Source organism: Perissodus microlepis, chromosome 2 (assembly GCF_051167445.1).
Source record: "Perissodus microlepis isolate ML-2025 ecotype Zambia chromosome 2, ASM5116744v1, whole genome shotgun sequence".
In the NCBI taxonomy this organism is placed as follows: Eukaryota; Metazoa; Chordata; class Actinopteri; order Cichliformes; family Cichlidae; genus Perissodus; species Perissodus microlepis.
This window is the reverse complement of record NC_140462.1, coordinates 7,580,829-7,596,869: the sequence shown is the minus strand read 5'-3', so window position 1 is coordinate 7,596,869 and position 16,041 is coordinate 7,580,829. Positions and strand designations below refer to the sequence as shown.

At 40.6% G+C, this 16,041-nt stretch overlaps 3 protein-coding genes across 4 annotated transcripts; 2 read left to right on the top strand and 1 right to left on the bottom strand.

Annotated features, from left to right (window-relative positions):
• Window positions 1-105: 105 nt before the first annotated feature.
• On the top strand, window positions 106-8,626 carry ddx41 (DEAD (Asp-Glu-Ala-Asp) box polypeptide 41). The gene is made up of 17 exons (XM_084942808.1): window positions 106-284; window positions 1,925-2,020; window positions 2,269-2,419; window positions 2,541-2,615; window positions 2,739-2,799; window positions 2,888-3,024; window positions 3,120-3,192; window positions 3,273-3,426; window positions 4,856-4,992; window positions 5,261-5,423; window positions 5,911-6,042; window positions 6,154-6,225; window positions 6,315-6,411; window positions 7,348-7,497; window positions 7,595-7,666; window positions 8,003-8,113; window positions 8,257-8,626. Exons 1-17 carry the CDS (start codon window positions 258-260, stop codon window positions 8,391-8,393), a joined length of 1,845 nt encoding a protein of 614 aa, XP_084798934.1. The 5' UTR covers window positions 106-257; the 3' UTR covers window positions 8,394-8,626.
• A 112-nt stretch (window positions 8,627-8,738) lies between these two features.
• On the top strand, window positions 8,739-14,773 carry dok3 (docking protein 3). 2 transcript variants are annotated; one of them, XM_084942831.1, is made up of 5 exons: window positions 8,739-9,039; window positions 9,825-10,127; window positions 10,422-10,512; window positions 12,332-12,519; window positions 12,910-14,773. In XM_084942831.1, exons 1-5 carry the CDS (start codon window positions 8,983-8,985, stop codon window positions 13,780-13,782), a joined length of 1,512 nt encoding a protein of 503 aa, XP_084798957.1. In that variant the 5' UTR covers window positions 8,739-8,982; the 3' UTR covers window positions 13,783-14,773. The 2 variants fall into 2 exon arrangements, with proteins under 2 accessions (XP_084798957.1, XP_084798948.1); XM_084942822.1 differs by having other exon boundaries at window positions 8,739-10,127.
• On the bottom strand, window positions 14,682-15,467 carry atoh1b (atonal bHLH transcription factor 1b). The gene has a single exon (XM_084942867.1). The coding sequence runs from the start codon at window positions 15,465-15,467 to the stop codon at window positions 14,682-14,684; it is 786 nt and encodes a 261-aa protein (XP_084798993.1).
• Window positions 15,468-16,041: the final 574 nt, after the last annotated feature.

Here is a 16,041-nt window from a genome sequence, read left to right as displayed (position 1 = left end):
CAGTTTTGACAAAAAGTGTGGTGTTTGCTTTTTACATTTCTCTTTTGCTGCATTTACTTGAAGCGCTTCGCGATTGGGAAATTGCTCGCTAAGGTTTGACCCTTCCAGCCCTCCGTCCGGTATCAAGGCTTCCTCTCCTCTGCGTACTGTGTAAACATGCGGATTAGTTACTTTTGTTAAATTGTATGCTTTTGTATTTTCCCGAAAAACTTCGAAGCAAAAGCATTTAAAGGAACGTTAGGTTATTCCTAAATAAAATGGAGACCGAAAACCGACCTCAAAAGGTAAATTAAACAGCCATACTTTAAAGAAGCTACGCTAACAAGGGTTAGCTAACGGTAACATTAGCTAGCTTTAACCTAATCTTCGAGTCGTTTTGCTATCTGTTGGAGTCGAGCTCACTTGGCAACCTTAATAGAAGCAAATTAAAGTGGTTGAATAACAGACGGTTCATCTTAATTCTGTACAATCGTTTTTATTAAATCGCTACTATTAGCATTAGCCATGATGCAGTGCTAAAACATTTGCTATAAAGACGTAAAGTTGACGTATGTGGTATCAAGCGGTTACAGTAAGAGACAGCATAAATGTGGCCCTGTGGATGTAAAATTAGTACGAAACTTGAAAATATTTTAAAAATTAGATTTCAGTCTTTAATATTTATGATTAGTAAGGAGCTTTTGGGGCAAGAAAACAAGAAATGCATCATGCTATGATGTAGAGAAAGTCACTGACGTCCAACAGTCTGAAAAGGGTTACTAGAGCCAACCGCAGTGAGAGGCATTATAGTGAAACGGAGAAAGCTTGGTGGAGAACCTTCCTAGGTGTGGCTGAACTGTAGGCCTCGCTTCAGTTAAGTTCAGTCTTCATGATTCAACAATAAGAAAGAGACTTCTACTGTAGATGCATGTAGAAATGGATGCTACAAAGCATGACTGCTCATCACTGCCTTTGTTACCTGTTGACGATCAGGTTCTGGCTGCTGAGCTGGGATCAGCTGACACTCCACTTTAACATAACTCTGAGTTGCCAGAAAGTTTATTCTGTTCATCTGAATCATCTTTCTGGGATTCTTGGATGACTTATCATGCATCAAGACATCACTCTGGGTTCTTTTCTAGCTTCATGTTAGCATGCTAGCTGTGCAGATGTTTGCAAGTGTTGTGATAGCAGTATAATGCAGTTGATGCAAGATTACCATCGTGCTCCTGTCCTTTTGTGAAATAAAATAAAAATAATGTTCACATTTCCACTTCTGTAAAGTTGTAGACTTCTACACCTTTTTCCTTCTCCCTACGGGAAGTGAAATCGGTCTGTTGTAGGGAAGAAAAAGATGTTAAATTGTTCCCACATCCTGACTTTTATCTCTCAGTGGCTTAACGAGAGCCTAATATGGATTAGTGACCACTTGCTTTGATTATAGTAATGCACTTTATGTTTTTATTGACCAGGTTTCACCGTCACATTTGCAAGTGGCTCAGAATGCTGCTGCTCGTCTGCTTACAGGGACACGCAAACACGAGCACATTAATATGTGTTGTTGTTGTTTAATAAGTTGTTAGTAGGTTAGTATAGTAGTCTGATACAATGTAATATGCTTACAATAATGCCTTGTACCCAACACCGCTGACATACTAGTCGTATACAAGCATATGATTTGAGTGTCTATTGATGTTCAGTAAATATCATTTTATGAAATAAGAGCATGGTTGTTATTTGGATGCTATCAAGAGTCTACCATCATCAGACTGCTTTTATATCATCAGCTTTGTGCTCCATAATGTTCTGTGTGGCAGAAGTTTTATTCAAAGGTACTGGTTGTATCTGTGGAGAGCCAATATCTCTTAGAGAATAACAGAAACACACTAAGGCAGCTGTGTAGCTGATAATATGTAAATTAGCATATGTATATATATTTTCACAGAGATCCCATGACGAGGATGAAAGGACTGGCTCAGAAGGATCGGAGGATGACGACTACGTTCCATATGTTCCAGTCAAAATCAGAAAACAGCAAATGGTGAGTTACTGAACATTGTTCTGATTGAGTTTTATGCAGGTAGAAACTGCCAACTCTTGTTTTCATAGTGGGAAAACATTGACCTTATTGAGTAGATTGGAGAAATTGACTAGATCTGGTTGATCCACATTGACTGCAGTTTTTTTTTCTAATAAATAAGACTTCTAAAAATGTGACTTACTCTTTCTCATCACTGCATGTTAACATGTATCAAAATTAAATACATTTATAACTTTTCTGACTTATAGCTACAAAAGATGTTGCGCTTGCGAGGGAAAGCGGTGGATGAAGAACAGAAGGACAGTGGGGAGGAACAGAGGGATGAAGATGAGGCTCTTGGTCCACGCTCCCATATTAGTCTCCTCGACCAGCATCAACACCTCAAGGAAAAGGCAGAAGGTATCTAGTTCAAAGTAGACCCATTCTGTGGTCTGATACTTCTGTGTTTAACTATTCAGTTTTTAACTTGACTACATAAGTTTTTTATGACCTTAACTTGTTTTTATTTTTATACCTACAGCTCGGAAGGAGTCAGCCAAAGAGAAGCAGCTGAAAGAGGAGGAGAAGATCCTGGAGAGTGTTGCAGAGGGCAGAGGTAAACTAATGGTTTCTGTTTAGCCTTCTTGAATTAGATGTTGGTAGGCATGAGAAAAGTGTGGTAAACTATCTGAATTTGCACAAGTTCTTTTGGCAACTTTCATCTCTCTTCTTCTGTCAGCTCTGATGTCTGTGAAGGAAATGGCCAAAGGTATCATATATGATGATCCTATAAAAACAAGGTAAGCTCCTTATCACAGAATTCCATGTAGTCAGTTTCTCTTTGTAGTTTCTTTTTTAATATTCTTTCATCCCAAATATATTGTATAGCTGGAAAGCACCACGCTACATCCTGAATATGCCAGACACCAGACATGAGCGCGTCAGGAAGAAATTTCACATCCTGGTTGATGGCGACGGCATTCCTGCTCCTATCAAAAGCTTCAGAGAGATGAAGTTTCCACCAGGTGACAGCGGACTCTGCCCAGCACATCAAAAACACTGACTCATGGTTCACAGTGATCATCAACTGACAACAAATCTGTGTTTGTTTTTCCTGCAGCAATTCTGAAAGGTTTGAAAAAGAAGGGAATCATCCACCCAACACCAATTCAAATACAAGGAATCCCAACAGTGTATGTATAAATAGAACACAAAGGCTGTAATGTAAATTCTATTTTTTAAGTACATTTAAAGGAACCCCGTTTGTCTGTAGTCTTTCAGGTAGAGACATGATTGGAATCGCCTTCACTGGATCAGGAAAGACTTTGGTCTTCACTCTGCCGATCATCATGTTCGCGCTGGAGCAAGAGAAAAGACTGCCTTTCTTTAAGAGAGAGGGACCGTATGGACTTATCATCTGTCCTTCAGTAAGAAAAACATAATCAGCACATTTATATCGGTCATATCACGTAAATTTAAATATCTGATAAATGTATTCCTTCATTTCTTAAAATGTACCACTGATGCACATTCATGGTTTTTAGACCAAAACTATTACTTTTACTAAAATTACTTACTAATAATATATACTTTTAAAAGGCTTTTAAAAATAGAATTCAAGATGTTGATTAATGGACATTAAAAAATGTTCACCTTCATTGTGCTGTTCTGGGCTTCAGGGTGAAATCTCAGAGAAAATAGCCTCATGTGGGGCCACTTTCATGTTTGTACTCTAGGAGTGCTATCTCCTCAAAATCAAATACTCAAAGTGTATATTTCAGCAGCAAAGTCTCTTTCCAGAGGCCTTGCTACTAAAAAGAAACCTTAGCTGAACTATAGCTGAAGATAGTGCTTACTGTCATAGGCAGGTGTAATTCAATGCAAATAAAACAGTGCCTGCAAATAACTCCCAAAGATGACAGTTTGACATTCATAAAAATTATATTTTTGCACCAATGAGGTGATTCTGAAAGAGCTATTAGCAAAAAAACCTGACATATCTCGGCATGATGTAAAATACATCCTTGAAAAATTTGAGAAACTGGACAAAGAAAAACATTGAACCACAAAATTCATTTTTCTGTGCAGGAATGTAAGAAAACACTACAATTGGCATCTCAATTTTTTTTAAAAAAAGTAGTTTACTAATGTTTCTGCTTTTTTTGTAAAACTTAAAATTTGGAAATTGATCATTAACAATAATTATATATTAGCAGTATAAATATCATTTTGATTAATGAACTTGTGCATACTGCCAAATTAATAAATGATACAGTGGAACCCCGACTTGCGAAATTAATTCGTTCCCGAGGGTCTTTTGTAAGTCGAAAATTTTCACGAGTCGAAGCACCCATCGCGCCTTTTGAGTGAACGATGGGCTATAGGCTAATTGCTAACTGCAACAACAATACATCGTTCAAGTGGAACAGCGGAGTGCAAGTACGAAAGCCAAGGGGGTTGTCACATGATTCGGAAGGCATTCTGGGCTCAGCCAATCAGAGCCAGCGGATTTTGTTACGTGGGCATTTTGCCGTAACACGGGCAGAAATATTGCCATTAAGTGCCTTTGTAACTTGAATTTTTCGTTAAATGGGGTATTCGTAAGTCGGGGGTTCCACTGTAACATAAAATGTAACATAAAAAAATAATGTAGGTAATTACCGATACTGTTAAATAAGGGCAGTTGTGGCATACTATGATCTAAATAGAGGAAACAAAGCCTTTTCAAATATTCATGCACTGTGAATTTTCCGTGCCCTTTGGAAAAGATGACATTAGCTTTGAGAACCTCTGTTTTTCTTATCCCTCTGACTCCTGAATCCTGTGTGTGTTTTATAACCCGGTGTGTTATTGCAGCGAGAGCTGGCGAGGCAGACACATGGCATCATAGAGTATTACTGCAAGCTGCTGGAGGAGGAGGGAGCTCCTCAGCTGCGCACAGCCCTCTGCATCGGAGGAATGTCTGTCAAGGAGCAGATGGAGGTTGTAAAACAGTAAGTACAGCTGAAGGTGTTGTGAAAAAAATCTGGATTTCAACCAGAATTCCCATTTCAGTGTCAAGCAAAAAATTGCACAATTCAGCCCTAACGTTCAGCGAGGAACAAAAAAAGTGACGTGTTCCTGAATCAAAGCTTTAACATACAGCATGCATAAAGCTCAAAAGCATTACTACCTAAACACTGATAGTACTACACTTTAAAAAGCCAAAATGTCATGTGATGTTGTGGACTAATTTTCTCTCCAACTCTGTCTTGGTTAAAGCGGCGTCCATATGATGGTTGCTACACCTGGGAGATTGATGGACTTGCTGCAGAAGAAGATGGTGGGTCTGGACATCTGTCGCTACTTGGCTTTGGATGAAGCTGACAGGATGATAGATATGGGTTTTGAAGAAGACATCCGAACCATCTTCTCTTACTTCAAGGTGAGGCAGTCCTTCATGGCTCTAGCTTTTAAATGTTACAGCACTATTGCAGTAGTTTTTCCTCATCCATTTTTCTGTGTTGTGCTTGCTCTATCCTTCACCAGATAAGTAGCTTTACAAAGCCACCCTACCAAGGCCAGACAGCATAATGTTTTTTACACTAGAGAACTGAGATTCCTCTGCTTCTCTCAAACATAACAATAAATTCCTTTTTTCTCGTTTCACAAATCCACACCTTGGCAGAGTACAATAGGCTTTTTGTTGTTACTGCACTCACTAAAGTTCTCCATTCAGTCTGACTTAAACTGCTTTTGAGACATCAGTTTCCAGGTAGTCATAGTACTTTCAGAGGTAATACATTTCTTCATAATATAAGCTCTACTAGCAGTTGCAAAGAAATATTTCCTCCAGTTGATGCTGGATTTTTTATTTTCATGCCAAATTTGTCATGAAAACATTTGCTTTCTGTTTGTGTTTCCTAATCTAGGGTCAAAGACAAACCCTGCTTTTCAGTGCCACTATGCCCAAGAAAATCCAGAACTTTGCCAAGAGTGCACTGGTCAAACCCATTACTATTAACGTGGGCAGAGCAGGAGCTGCCAGCTTGGATGTTATCCAGGTGACTTTATCTTTCACTAAAATAGTCGTTTGTCTCAGTCACAGATATGGTTTGCCTTCCAAATACATATGTAAAAATATTAATGAAATAAATATTTTTATGTGTGTGCAGGAAGTGGAGTACGTCAAAGAAGAGGCTAAGATGGTGTACCTCTTAGAGTGTCTCCAGAAAACGTCTCCTCCAGTTCGTACTTTCACGTGTTTGACACTTTTATAAAGAGTTCTTATAAAGAATTAAAGCAACACGTCACAAGTCCTTTTTCATTCTGACAGGTGCTGATATTTGCTGAGAAAAAGGCGGATGTAGATGCCATCCATGAGTATCTGCTGCTTAAAGGAGTAGAGGCAGTGGCCATACATGGTGGAAAAGGTATGCAGAGTCTAAATATTTCATTGAAATCATTGTCAGAGTGCCAGTTCATTATGTGCACCTTGCTAGTACCAGATTGGAACCTTTTTCCTTCAGAGCTGCCTTAATTCTTTATGGCAACTTCAACAAGCTACTGGAAACATCCCTCAAAGACTCTGGTCCATATTGACGTGATTGCAATAGCATCACACAATTACTGCAGATATGTCGGCTGCACATCCATGATGTGACTCCCCTGTACTACCACACCTCAAAGGTGCTCTGTTGGATTGCAATCTGGTGACTGTGGGGGCCATTTGAGTTCAGTGAACTCACTGTTATGTTCAAGAAACCAGCTTGAGATAATCTGAGCTTTGCAACCTGGAGCTTTATCCTGCTTGAAGCAGCAAGTAGAAGGTGGATATATTGTGGTCTTAAAGGGAAAGACTTGGTCAGCAAGAATATTTAGGTAGGCTGTGGTGTTTAAATAGTGTTCAGTTGGCACTAAGGGGCCCAAATTGTGCCTCTATGTGCAACCACCATTAGCCTGAATTGTTGATATAAGGCAGGATGGCAGCATTCTCTGTAAACCCTAAAGATGGTTGTGTGAGAAAATCCCAGTAAGTCAGCACTTTCGGTACCAGTAAGTATCTCATGTGGAAAGTCATTTACATAATGCTCAGTTTGAAATTCAGGAAGTAATTTTGGCCATGTCTGCATGCCTGACTGCATTGAAATTCTGCCAGGTGTACCTAATCAAGTGGCTGGTGAATGTATTTAGTATGTGCAAAGCCTCATCTTTTAGTTGTTTTGTAGTTGCTCATCATCACCACCAGATGCCATCTTTCTTGCAAATGTCACCTTCATGGTTTCTGCTTCATGGGTTCCGGTGATGCAGAATTGTTTCTGCTTCTTAGAAAATGCTTTTTATTGAGATCAATTTCTGTATTTTTCCAGATCAAGAGGAAAGAACAAAAGCCATTGAAGCATTCAAAGAAGGAAAAAAAGATGTGTTAGTGGCCACCGATGTTGCCTCCAAGGGTCTGGATTTCCCAGCTATTCAACATGTAGTGAACTATGACATGCCAGAAGAGATAGAAAACTATGGTAAGAGAATAATATGCATATGGCTTTACCTTCATCACGTATTTGTTAGTTCTTCTAAAATTTCTCAAGCTGATTTGACAAAATGTTCCCGTTTCAGTCCATAGAATAGGAAGAACTGGACGATCGGGCAAAACTGGAATTGCCACAACTTTCATCAATAAAGGCTGCGGTAAGGACACAACCTGAAGATAAAATTAGATTGATTACTAAGGAGGGAGAGTAACCTCTCTGAGAATGCTAGCCAGTGTAAGCCATGCTCTATTTATGTCGCTGACCAAAGTAAAAAAGTAACATCACTGTTAAGGTTTGTCCAGTAATTACAGATACTGGATGTTTTTGAAACACCACTGTATGGTTTTAAACATGGTAATTTACTCATACAGGCATGGCATAGCTGAAGTGGTGCTGGCTTTTAATGTGAAATAACTTATTGTAATACATTTAGTTAGGTGTATCAGTGTTTAAGTACAGTTAAAATTTAACCAGTCTATGTGTTTGTTTATAGATGAATCCGTTCTGATGGATCTGAAAGCTCTGCTTGTTGAAGCCAAGCAGAAAGTTCCTCCAGTCCTCCAGGTACTCCAGACCGGAGACGAGACCATGCTGGACATCGGAGGCGAGTTGTCCCACCTCAATAGCTACTCCTTAATCATGTTTTTTGGTTTCTTTTTTAATATTGACTGCCTCGTGTGATATGACTGAAGCCAGTTGCATTCTTTACAATCCTTTCCTTACATCAGATTCTTCTTTTTTCTTCAGGCGAGAGAGGATGTACATTCTGTGGTGGTCTTGGTCATCGTATTACAGACTGTCCCAAGCTGGAGGCCATGCAGACCAAGCAGGTCACCAACATTGGAAGGAAAGACTACCTGGCTCATAGCTCAATGGACTTCTAAGAGTCTTTCATTAGGGGCAAGATTCTCCAGTGCTGAACAAAACTTGAAAGCATTTCTGAGGAAACTGTACAGCAATGTGTCACATCACCAAAGAAAGGAAGTGGATATTAAAACCCTCCCAACATTGTAGATGAGATGATTCTTCTTTCCGCCAGTTTTCTCACATTTGTTTTAAACTTTGTAACATAGATTTCTGCAGCTCTGTAAATAAAACCACTATATTTGTTCTTGTTTTTCTTTTGTGTACATTTCTTTTGTCTGTGTCTTCTGGAAAAAGTGACAGGTGTGGCTTAAGTATGGTATGGTGAGGAAGTTGCTACAAGATACAAATGCAAAGGGAAGTTGACACAAGACAACAGCATCACACAACTCATGTCCTTTCTTTTGCAACAGCTAAAATGCAGATCAGAGAGATACTTTATCACACACCAAAGTATGCAAGAAAATAAAGGCTGTTAGTGACGTAAAGGAAACATTTATTCTTGTGGCTAAAGGAACCTAATTTTAACTTCGTTGGCAGTTTCATCTTGACCACAGAGCAGCGACTGGTGTAAGAGACTACAGGTTTTCACAGTCAGCGCTCACAAGCATGGAGGTCATCTTCAAGGAGGGAATGCTGTACCTTCAAGCTGTCAAATTTGGAAAAGTAAGTTTTATAGGCATTCATCACATGTGGAATATATCAACTGTTGTTTCTTACCTGCTAGTTGATCAAAAGACGTTAGTGACTCACGTTAGTAAATCTAATGGAAATGTTTAGTCCGATTTAACTTGTTAAACACTGACATAACCAATAGCTGTATCTCAAAATCATTTTTAGTATTTCATGAAAGTCTAAAACTAGTGTATAACCGAGCGCTCTTGCACTCAGATCAGTGTGAGTATTTCATCCTTTAACCCAGTTTGGCAACAGTAGAGTCACAGGAACATTAACCTACCTGAAAATGAATAATCCTTCCGCTACATTAAGTAAGAGAAAGGTGAGTGTGAAGCTAAATCTGTTGAATGTTTAAAAAGTCATGCGTGGATATGTGGATAAAGTAGTAAAAATCTTATATTTGTTCTTTTATATACTAAACAGCATTAAATATCAATAACCAAGACTTACTATACCTGTGTATCATAGTATTTAAGTCTTACAGCTGTTTTGTATATGTCAGGCTGTGGTTTGTGAACATCCTGGCATCACTGAACAGCGGCTCATTTGTTCTGTGAAAGTAACCTGTGATGGACAGAGGACCATTTCTACTTAAGATCTCCTACAGATAGTAAATAATGATACATATATATATATATATAGGTATATATATGTGTGTGTGTGTGTGTGTGTGTGTGTAGCCACTTGGTAGCCACAAAGGAATGATGCCATTCTTGCTTAATATGTCTTATTACCTCCCACTTATTAATAGTCACTTTTTATCATTTCATCAGAAAACATGGCGGAAAATGTGGATGGTGCTTTATAAACCCAGCTCTCAGGGGGTTGGCCGATTGGAGTTCTATGCTGTAGCTGACAGCAGCTGTGTTACCGAGCAGAAAAGGATGGGCCGGCAGAAAACACCAGAAAGAAAAGTCGTGCGTCTAATTGACTGTCTCAGTGTCACGTTTGCACCAAAGGAGTCTTGCCTGGCTGGCTGCACAGCCTTCTACCTAAACACCACACAGTCAACCTACATCTTAGCCTCCACATCAAGCCAGGACTGGGTGAATGCCCTCTGTCATCTAGCCTTCCAGGTATCACACATCTCCAATCCTGAACAGTACAAATATGACCTTTCCTTTTATGTCACTGGTTAGGTTTTAATTTTTGGGAATGGTCAGTAAGGACAGACTCTGCCCACATCCAGACACAAGTAGCATAATAAGGAAGTTAATGCAGTATCTGTAACTTATGTCCCTTTTACTTCTCTAATTCTTGTGCTTGCACAAGCTATGTACCTTCTTGCATCTTACCACTTTAAAGCCATAAAACAGTGATAAGAGGTACTTGTACACTCCATGTAATGTTTACCATGCCACTGTTTACAGAAGGATCCTGGAGAATCAGACAAAGGGGATTTTGAGCAAGGAAATGGCTTGACCATGGCGGACAATGATCTTTACGCATCTTGGAAAAGCGGTAATGCAAGCACGTCTACACATGATAAGTGATCAGGCACAAGAAATCGAAAACAAATAAAAATGTGCAGGTCTTATTTCTGTTGCTTGTCTATTCATCCTACACACACCTGTTGAACTCTGTGTACTGGTTAATATGAGAGTGCATGAAAACTACTAGTCTTAGAAGATGAGGTAAGAAAAAGGGGAAGGTTGGTGTTATTTTTTCCCCGAAGATACAAGGAACTATTTTAGACTTTTCTTTATTTTACTAATATTTCACTAGCAGGTACTATTCACACCCAGGTTGGAAGAGCCAGTGCGGCTATTTACATCCAGGAGCATGGCACAGAGAAGCAATCAGGTGTCCATAGTAATGTTATTTCCACACAGGAACACGTTGCCAGAATTTCTGATACAAGTAATATTAACTCAAGGTTATTGTTGTGAAAGGGTCTATTTTAATTATAATAACACACCTATGCCACTTTATCACATGTTTTGAGAAACCTAGTTTCAAAGTCAGGATATAATAGCTAGAAATTACATTTGTTGCTATTACTTCCAAATTCCCCAATAATAAGCATAACTATAGAGCTATGACTATAGAGCTAAAAGTATGGCGTTTGACTCCTTCGTCAACGCCAACCTCCTCCAGCAATCAGCTTGCATTTTACTGGTGTTTCATTTTAGCCCGTTTTTGCTACACTGCTAATATATTTGAAAAGTTACATTACAAAAATACTTCGATTTACTCCCCAGTTATAAATGTGGCCAGCCGTTTCTTTATCAGGGTTTTATTGCGGTGTAGTAGCTCACATTAAACTTTCAAAGGCTTTAATGAGCTTACACAACTTAACGACCTGTGCCACTTTATCGCATGTTTTGAGGAAGGTACTTGCAGGGTTGGGGGTTTTTTTGTTTGTTTTGTTTTTAAGCAGGAAGTGATATAAATGAAAAGGTAAACAACCTCTGCGAGGGCAGTTATGTTCTAAAAATGATGAATATGTTTGCGTCCTCCCCACCAAGCTCAGCATCACTGTACAGCCCTCAAATATACGTCAGACAGGTTAAGAAACGCACCACAAGGGTTCATCGTAAGCAAAACCACAGCTTAAGACCAACTTCCTGTTTCAAAGGCAGCCCGCTTTACCCAGTGTTTTTGCCTTCCCACAGATTTTCACAAGCGCTAACGATAGATCACCTTCAAACAAATCCTTTAACAGTCTGTCTGACTCTCTGATCAGTGACGTTTCTTCCGGTTTCCAACACTGTAGCAAAATTACTCAGCTGACGTCAGCAGGTAACTTGGTGACTGAAGTGCTTCCACAACCAAAGGATATAATGGGCGATAATTTGATTTATTATTATTACTTGTAAATTCCCCATTAATAAGCCTAAACCTGTGAGTATATTATAATAAAAAAGAGATATTTCAGTAGGATAAGCAGAGAAGAAAATGGATGGAAATATTTCACAGCATCATAAATTCAAGACATCAGCAGAAATTCCCTATATATATGGGAGCGGGCGCTACAGCCGCTAATTTATTCAAACATGAAAGCCAGAATGTATCAGCGTCAGCAAGCTCTGACTTATACAAATGCATTTCTCTTCATTTCCTAATGGATTACACTTCTCAACAATCCAGAAAAGCCAGCCTCACAGAGAGATTAGTAGAAGGCAAGCAATTTTAAATCAGATTTTTCAAAATTAAAAAGTATTTGGTGTGCATTTATTTCCTGTGCTACTCAGACCTCTTGTGGGGAAAAAAACCCAACCCTTTGTGTGTAGTTGCGAAACACTAACCCTTGTGTGATGTCATGTGTTCCTGTCTTTAGAACTGACGCTTCCTCCAAACCAGTACCAAGTAACCATCCAGAGCACAGAGGCGTCCAAGAGGTGCAAGCTGTCTGGGAATTACCTGGTCTCCATAGAAGGGGAGGCAATAGAGCTGCTGGACATGAGAACTCATTACATCATCTTCGACTGGCCATACAAGCTCCTACGCAAATTTGGTCAGATTGAGGTAAAGCACTAGATGTTGTGCAGTCCCTGTGCTGATGATAAACCAGGTATTCCAGTGGGTTTATTTAGAATTTCTCAAAGGGAAAAGCTTTGTAAAACACACTCATTGACTTTTGTGCCAAGAGTTGGAAGAAAAAAATTACTACCACTCTGTTTGTACTCTAAATATGAAGCGACAGCCAGCAGCTTGTTAGCCCAGAAACGGAGGAAAACAGCTACTCTGGCTTTGTTCAAAGGCAGCAAAATCTCTAAAGCTCACTAATTAACATGCTGCTACTCGTTTGTTTATTCTGCTGCAAAAAAAAATAAAAAATTAAAAGCTGAAGTATTGCATATTTTATAAAATGGCAAATGTATTTCCTAACATGAGCATCTTTGGCTGTGATTGCAGGGGGGATTCAGTATCGAAGCAGGCCGTCGCTGCAAGTCGGGACAAGGCGTGTTCATGTTTCTGACCCAGCATGGTCCCCAGATCTTTCAGACTATATCTAAGCAGTGCACAGTGGAGAGGAATACAGCAGTGCAGCCTCCCAGTGCCAACAGAAGATCACTAATTGACCCGTTTCCTGCTCCCCCGCCTGCCACAGCTCACTCTTTCGTCGACCCTTCCATCTACAGTTTTCCAGATGTTTCAGCCGACACAGAGGACAAGTTTACCGACGATTACCCCATTTATGACGACCCTGTGCAGCAGATAAAACAGCTATCACTCAAGCCTCCTCTCTTGGGCAGCAACGAGGCTGTGGCAGAGGAATCTGAGGATGAGGATGAGCAGGAATGGTGCTATTCCCTGGAGGCTCTAAATCTGGATAACAATATTGAGGACAGCATTTACTGCAACTTACCGAGAGGCACGCCTCCTTTGATGAGAAAAGCCGAGGCAGATAATTCAGATTGCATTTATTCAGGGATAAAAAAAGTCAATTCTCTGACAAACCTCCAGCAGGAGCCTTCCTATCCCCCCTTACCATTGCCTGTACCCCCGCCTCCTCCCTTATCATCCACTTACTCCTTAGCCAAACCCCAAAACCAGCATGCGCTCCCTGTGAATAACTCCTTCCAGCCAGAATACAATACACAAGCAGACTACGAAGAAGACGATTTGAATGAGACTGAGGAGGCCAATAGCTCCTCTTCTCAAGTTACCCCCTCAGAGGTGCCTGGCAGTTTTAAACACAGGCTGGCAGAAATCATTTCTAAGGACTTGGCAAAGTTCCAGCCTCCTCTTCCCTACGGAGCAGGCAGCCTCACATTTTCTCAGTAGACTATCAGTTAACAGACAGACTAGACAGGACAATTTTATCTGTGATAAATTGTCATAAAACACAATTAGTTTCTTTACTTCTATAAAATCCCCTCCACTGGGAACATGCAGTTAGGCATTCTGGCTCACAAGTGTTTGATTGTTTTTGCAGCTTGTTATATGAAAGATGCGTCTGAAATACTTTTTAATCTGCAAATGCTGTTGCCAAAAAGAGAGATTTATTTTGTTTTCTTCTGCGGGAATGCTAGGCGAATACCTTTAATGTGACATTAACTGAGAAGTTGGGCGAGCATTCGCCCGCACTGTTTCATAATGGGAAAGCTGGGAGAGAAAACAAACGACCTCGCCTTGTTATGTTTAATGCGCTACACATCATCTTCATTATCATCCTCTCTGGAATCAGTTTGGTTTCTTAAGCAGAGTCAGGAGGGATTTGTCACATCAACTGTCAGTATCTGTAAAACAGAGTGGAAAAACCAATAACCCACATTGTGTTTTGCTGTAATTACTGCATGTGTTTGCTGACAAAGTCCATATAAAAACCACTTAAAAAGCACACTCTTATGTTAAGTATATCTTTATTGTACCAAAAGAGCCATCATAAAATACGCTGTACATAAATAGAAAAATACTTGTTTATTGTTTGTTTGTTTGTTTTATTTGACAAATGTCACTAATGAAACTGGAAATGTGTCTAGTAATGGTTCAGAGTATAAAGTGCATAAAAAGGGCCTGCAAGAGTCCATCACATCCAAGCAGGTTTTTCTGAGTTTTACCTGTACTTTTACCTGTACAGGTAGTGCAGCATCTCAACTATTATTAAAAACAGGACTTTATGCTGTGAGAGCGTCTCTGCTGGTCAGCTGATATCTTCTGCCTTGTAAAGAGCTGCAAACAAGTTAAAAGTCAGTGGCACTGACTTTCTGCCACTGTTTCCCGCTTTGACCCTCCTCTGCATCACTGAGATGTGAATATTCCCCATCGCTGCTGCTGGAACAAGTGCCTGATTTATTTGATTCCATGTCAGATGTAGGTCCAAGTAAAATCAGATGACCGATAGATGCGGAGGGGTCTCGCTGCTCTCCGGTCAGAGGTTTCGGGGACTGTGCAGCGGCTGCTGGCAGCAGAGAGTGAATCAGGCTCCTCCTGGAGGTCTTGTCTCCAGAGCCTGGACGAGGACTCCTGCACTCTGGGTGAACCACGCCGGCCAGGAGCTCAGACAGCTCTGTGATGTAAATCTGCGCCATCTGGAGGGTGTCGTATTTGGATAACTTTTTCTCGTTTTCCAGGGAGGGGATGACACTCCTGAGCTCGTCAAACGCTTTGTTCAACCCGTGCATCCTCCTCCTCTCCCTGGCGTTGGCCGCCACGCGCCTGTGTCTCTGAGGGCCGAAGTGGCTCGTCTTGCATCCATCTGGCGCCTTAGCAGGGTCTGTCTCTGTCATGCCTTTGGTGGTAACGCGGTCAGTGAATTCGGTCACTGGCACAAGTTTCTCCCGCGAGATGCCCGCTGCCTCTGCAGCCGCGTGCGCGTCCCTAATTGAGAGCGCACGGATTGAAGTGGAGGAAATCCAGGCTTTGGAGCTGATGTGGGCCAGGTTGTGCTGCTGCTGGTGATGCTGCTGCAGCAGAGTGAAGTCCTCTGGGTACTCCGACCAGCTCGAAAGTTCTGCTTTTGCAGCCATCACTGCAGTGTCCTGATGTGGTCGTGCACGGCAGGATATAAAGGTCGCACTTTCGCTTCAGCCGGTGCCCGAGTCTCTGGAGTGGTTTGCGCTGCGCCTACAATTTATACAGCCTCCCCTGTAGTCACCTTGGTGTCACTCCCAGCCCGCAAACAGCCCTGACAGCACTGTAGCCTCAGGAGGCAGCAGCCAATCGCACAATCCCCTCTGACCCTGTCTGTCAAAGAACAATTAGACAAAGCTCGACTTTTTCTCCTATTGTGCATTGTAACTCAATCACGACCTTGTTATCCCTAAAAAGAGACGAGTATTAATCATTTAAGAGCGTGCAATAGCCGACCTATGCTCTACCTAACGAAGCTCACCCTGCTCATGAATGAAAATGTATAGAGAATGAATGATTATGTAATAAATTAAGTTATAGTCTATATTATGTGTCTATATTAATAAACGCGAGCTTGTATGGGAAAAAGTTTATCTTCTTTTTAATTACACAAGTGTGTTAGTCATATTTCTATAGTAAGTTTGTATTTTTCTATAAAGTAGCATTCATTATCATCATCGTCATCATCAT